The 6000-nt window shown below is 39.0% G+C and overlaps 1 protein-coding gene across 1 annotated transcript in view; it reads right to left on the bottom strand.

Moving 5' to 3' along the window:
• Positions 1 to 362: 362 nt before the first annotated feature.
• Positions 363 to 6000, bottom strand: part of JAG1 (jagged canonical Notch ligand 1) — a 63969-nt gene continuing 58331 nt past the window's right edge. Inside the window, exons 25-26 of the mRNA XM_087716854.1 lie at positions 5602 to 5752; positions 363 to 3351 (exon numbers count right to left, since the gene is read on the bottom strand). Of these exons, the coding sequence (XP_087572980.1) occupies positions 2894 to 3351; positions 5602 to 5752 (609 nt within the window). The 3' untranslated portion in view covers positions 363 to 2893. The remainder of the gene's footprint in view (positions 3352 to 5601; positions 5753 to 6000) is intronic.

The raw sequence follows: 6000 nt of genomic DNA, 5'->3' as shown, positions 1-6000 counted from the left end.
CTGCCTGCCCTTTCTTGCTCTGGTGTCCCGGAAGATAAACTGGAGTTCTACCTCCACAAAGGCTGGAGTTGCAAGCCCAGGGCAGCTCACAAAAAGCATTGGTATAAGGCAACAAAAATACTTTATTGAATCGTTCAACGGGAATGTGTCAAGACTCATTAAGCCAAATAGGTCCAGCCACAGTTCAGATATCCTGTCTGTTCCACCATGAGCTCCATGATGGAAGAAATCTCTGAATCATTGACTTGAAAGGAGTTGGGCCAAACGTTAGGAAAATATGGCCCTTCCACAGATCTTGAGTCTTCAGGCCAAGACTGATGGTAGCATCAGGGAACACACAGAAGAAACTTGGAAAGTTCACATTGAGAAAAACAGACATTTAATACGCTCCAGGGGTGTAGTCCTGCTGGCTTGAGTTGAACTATTCCATAATCAACCAGATTAACACACATAATTGCTGAAACCTGGTATAAGGCAGACGGTATAAATCCACTTATTGGAAATACTGACTGGATTCACAAATCACATTAAGTTATAATTTGCTTAATCATGATTTAATAAAGGATAATTTGCTAGGTTCACATAACACGCAAAAGCAAACACACCATATTATGGCTTCATATGCTGTCTGAACCCAGCCAAATCTCATATGTGAGTTGCACCTTCATAAAACTCATGAACGAAGAGAACACCATTGTGCAGCCTTACACTTTATTGTTGAGCTCTGTGAGATTGGAGGACAATCCTTCTTAATTGATTGAACCCTAATTACGCTAAATTACAATTTCCAGATAGGACTGTAGTGAAATGACCACTCCCCATTCCTACAACAGTGGCAGTGGGTGCACATGACCAATTGAGTCCCCCGTTTCTTCCAAGCAAAGGAAGCTGGGATCTAGTGCAATTACATGTACTTAGTGAAGACGTAGTTGGATTGTGTTATCTGTGGAGATATAAACGCCATTTTGGGTTATTGATGGCTCTGGAGTAGAAGATTTTACTCCATATGTAGGATCAACCTGGCCAATTTTTGAGTTGTATTCCAACACGTAGGTGGCATTGAGTTGGGAAAGGGTCTTGATGTTTATGCTATGAAAAATATATTTGCCAGACACTGAAGTCAGCAGCTCAATGAAGCTCATTTTTCACAGTTTTATACAAAAAAAAATTTAATAAATATTTTTCAAGATTTATTGCCAGGAATAACACATCAAGAGATGTATTTTCATGTTCATGTAACACTAATATTGTCATACAATTTATCTCTGTGATCCAAGTGGTCAATGTTTGAATCCTTTTTTTAAAAAATTATTATTTGATCATCCATCTTTTGTAATAGCACTTTGATTTCCTTATTTCTTTTAAGGCGGGGCAGTGGAACCTATGCAAATCTACACAGTGATCTTACTGGACGTTCTACTGTTCAAGTATTCAATGACTAGCTTATTAGAATACTTTCTACATACAGTAGATTACAAAAAAAAGGAAGAAAGAAATCAAATCTACAAGTGGTTCAGTTTTATACTATTTTTGGTGGGGGGAAAATCAAGAGTTTACAAAGTAAGATTTTGGTGCTTCCAACTTCACACACTAATTCAGGTTTTTTAAATTACATGCAACCACTCACAACTCTCACATTTCATCTACAGAAGTTATAGCTCCTTTAGTGTTCCCTTAAGCTGCTCTGAAGCAGGTGATCTGTCTGTCATCCTTTCCTTCCTTCCCTCCCACCCCATCTTTAAAGCAGCCAGAAAAAGAGAGAGAGAGAGAGAGAGAGAAAACTAGATCTAACTGCCTTGGCTGGTATTTTACAAAAAAAAAAAATATGAATGTGATACTATGGAAGATGTTTCCAAAGGAATAAAAGAGACACATTTGACATCATACAAAAAAGTCAGCATCGAAGGCTAGAAAGCCCTTCCTATTGTTAAAAATTAAAAATAAGACAAAACGAAATTCAGAACATTTAAATTTTGGCATGTAGGCAACATGTAACAACAAAAAAAAGGTAAAAAAAGTAAAGAAGCCATAAGCAATACAATGCTATGAAAAACCTTCAGCTCTAAACACATACATATAAATAAAAAAAGGAATGATATTTAAGGCTCTTGATTATTAAGTTAATAAATCAAATATACACAGTGATTAATAAAAAAGAATTATTTACATAACTATACAAACTTCTACTTTTGACACATTTTCCTCTCAATTCTTCATTATTTTTTTTACCAGCAACTGCTGACAATGAATCTTCCTGGTCCCTCCCTTCCCGCAAACAAAACGAAACGAAACAAAAACAAAAAAAAAATTACCATAAAAAAATAAATAATAAACTTTTTTTTTGATAGTTGCTGTGGTTCTGAGCTGCAAAGGCACTTTCAAATACAGAACTAGTTGCATGTCATCATAAAACCAATATACAAAAGAACTCTAATTCAATAAATAAATAAAACATACTTTTTCTTCTAAGACTACAGACTGTGATTTCTCGAGAGAGAAGGAAGTTGGGGGGGGGGGACAAACAAAAAAACCGAACAGACCCACCAATATGTATATATTTCTTTCCCACTCCAGGAAAAAAAAAGCAAAATAAAATCCTAGCGGTTCCTTATGAAACCTTTCTGGGATGCGTCGGCTGCGGCTGAATTGACAGAGGGGGCACTTTTTGACTAGTTTTGCATAGATGTGAAATGCAGCACTTGGTAATCCAGCCAACCACAGCAACTATCACTGCCAGTGTAAGCCAGCTTGTCAAAACTTTAAATTAACACAGGGATATTAAGCAAATAATAGCCTTAGACTCAAAATATTACACAACCGTTTTAAGAACTACAAGCTCCGAGTTGCCTTAGATTGATAGGTAAAGGCCCTGCACGGCAGCACCTGCTGTCTGCTATACAATATATTCCATTCGGTTTAGGCTTTGTGCGTTTTCCAAGTCCCGGTTGTCTTGTTTGTTTGTCCAATTTGGGTGTTTTGTAGGCGTGCCGTTGGGTGGCTTTTCATCTCTGTCTACTAACGTGTAGGTTGCCTGTTTGGCAAATCGGGTTTTCTGCTGGTGCTTGTCCATGTCATCTTCTTCCACCTCTGAATTGTGTGTCCTTATTTTGGCAATTTTGGAGTTCTTGTTCTCATAGTCTTTGATCGGCACAGCATTGGCCCCGTGTTTCTCTATGGGGTTCTTGATCTGGTTCAGTTGCTCCCGCACGTTGTTGGTGGTATTGTCTTCCGAGGCGGTGTGCGTGTGAGTGCTCTGCTTTCGCCGCTTCCGGATGCACCAGTAAAAGGCAGTGACCAGGCAACAGATCCAAGCCACAGTTAAAATGGAGCTGAGTAACGGGACCAAGAAATCTGGAAGGCAATTGAGGTTCACCATTAGTGCTTCAACAAGTGGAAGCTGCTCCTTCTTGAATGACAGACCTCATCATGCCAACCTTCCCCAACCTGGTGCTTCATAATGTCAAATTTGATCCTGGAATTTGATGCTTGAATACCAATATGCTGGGGACGGAGGAGGGGGCTTCATGGTAGAAAAAGTTTTCCCACGCTAATGAATTCCTTAGCTTTTTTTAACTTTAAAAATTATTTTAAAAGGTGTAGGCTACAACGTTGCACAAGTTTTTAAATACCAAAGCTGTGATCAAGGAAGGCTTCCTTTTTCTTATGTTAAGAGAGTCAGGATTGTGCTATGGGAAATTCTGAAGGGTTGACCTAACTAGAATTGGCTCATTTAGAGAAAACCTACCAAAATCAATGGAATCCAGACAAATTATGTCTAACATGCCTCACAGATTTATAAAGGTGTGGTTAAGTATTACTAAGCCTGCATGTAATCCTTGATATCGGATATTGATCTTCCTACTTAAGGGTTATCAACATAGCCTAATTAACATTCTAAGAGCAGCTTTGTATTCCTTTTCTTTTTTGCTTGTAACGCTAGTTCAACAATCTGTTGAGGTCATCCATACATGGTATAGGGTTTGGTTATGTACTGCCTGTCACTCATAACATCTGCCTGGCTGATTTGATCCTGTAGTGTTGACAGGCTCTAGGTTCCTTTGATTAAACAATGTCTTTGCTCAGGACTTTGGAGTATCTGCTCTCTAGAACTAGGTCCCTGCCCTCCAAGATTGATATGGCCTCCATATTGCTGTCGTTTAAAAGAGCAGGTGAAGATTTTGCTCTTCACTAAGGCCTTCAGCGAAAGGGGAACCCTCACTTCCTTGCACTTATATTTTCATTGTTCATGTTATATTTTAATTTGATTGCTGTGAACCAGCCGGAATCATGTTGCATACATCATCATCATCATCATCATCATCATCATCATCATCATCATCATATATTTTATTCATTAAACATGAAACTCAGCCAACTGAACATTCAAAAATGCATTACAAATATCAGTGACTGGTGCTAATGGTTGATACGGTTTGCTGCCAGCGTCCTAGGTATCAGCCAAGTATCTTCTTAAAATATAAGATGTTCCGAGTACCAGAGTTTTTTGCAGTTCCGCTGGTGTTATTGCAGGAACCTGCAATTTGTTGATGTATCTTATAAAATTCTTGGATCTGGTGCCAAGTGCCCCGATTACAATGGGTATCACTGTTACATGCTTCATCCATAGCCGTGTATAGTTTCGATGGCTAGATATATTATTATTATTACTATTACTACTACTATTATTATTATGTTAATCTTTGGTGAGATTCACAGCCTTTGGGGCTGGTTGGTAGCTCAACAGCTCGAGTCCTAACCAAGGGCCTAGGAACTGTTAAGGTTGTTGTTGTTGTTATTATTATTATTTTCCCCATTTCATTCAAAAACAGTATCTTACTCACTCAATAATAGGCCACTTGCAAAAGCTGACGAATGGGGACAATGTTTAGTAAGTTTCAGTATCTGAGCACAAGAGGAGTTTATATCTATGGTTCTCATAGGGCTAGTTCAACTTTGAGCTCTACCAAAGAATAATATTTATTGGAAGAAGCCACAGGGGATTCCACTCCTGTCAGATAGAAACAGGAGCATTCACAAAGGGAATAAAACAAAATTTAAAAGGTTGACTGTTATTGTGCAATCCACGTCAAAAGCCAGGGAAATCGGGAGATTCAGGCCCTTCAAATGAGTATAAAGATTTATTGCAAGCTTAAGCTCTCTACTAGAATCTGACCAACTAACGGTCAAGGGAAATTAGCGGGAGATAAGAAAGGAATTCAAGGAGGGCTGGACTAAGATCTCTTGTGGGCATTCAGGGACTCATGACTGATGATGCATTTGATCCCTCCCTCCAGCTCAGCCTGGTCATCTCCTACAATCAAAGCCTCCCCAATGCATGCAAAAGGGAGTGGGGCACTGGTTGTGTGGCTGGCAGCTTGCCTTTTCTGACCCCCCCCCCCACACCTAAAGATGCCTCCAGGTACAAACGGAACAAAATAATTTCAAGCCGTGTATTAAAACAACCATTATATTTGGAAACACTTTTATCTTACAATCAGCAAAGGCGCCTCTTCTAAAGCAGATTTAAGAGAGACCAGTTTGTCTTCTTAGTTTAAGAAAAAGAAAAAAAAAAACCCCAATCCACTTCTGGAATTGGTTTACCTGTTTTGCTCTTAATTGGCCGCCTCTGGACCCGGACTTCTGCAACAGCTGCAATAAGGGTGCTATTCCCATCACGTTTGCTGACCAGATCGATAATTTTATCAGTTATTTCCTTTACTGGATTATTTTCCTCCTGGATATCTTCAGCAGACTGAAGGGAGAACAGTACAGCTATATTTTAGGAAAGGCAGAGTTTAAAAATCAGCTGCTACTTGAAATAAGACAAAGGCCTTTGAGTACAGTATGGAACCCAGGGTAACCCAAGGTGGGAAGCGTTCGTTTGAATCAATACAGTACAGGCTTGGATTCCGCTAATTCAGCAAAAACAAGACTATTAATTACATGCAATTAAAGCCACCCGCCTACTTTTCAAAACCCTTCAATACATCCAAATGCACT

This window comes from Thamnophis sirtalis, unplaced genomic scaffold, assembly GCF_051295495.1.
Source record: "Thamnophis sirtalis isolate CommonGarterSnake01/CBP01778 unplaced genomic scaffold, rThaSir2_p1.2 scaffold_5, whole genome shotgun sequence".
NCBI classification, from domain to species: Eukaryota; Metazoa; Chordata; class Lepidosauria; order Squamata; family Natricidae; genus Thamnophis; species Thamnophis sirtalis.
Note: the sequence above shows the minus strand (reverse complement) of the source record. Positions and strands in the feature narration are given on the sequence as shown.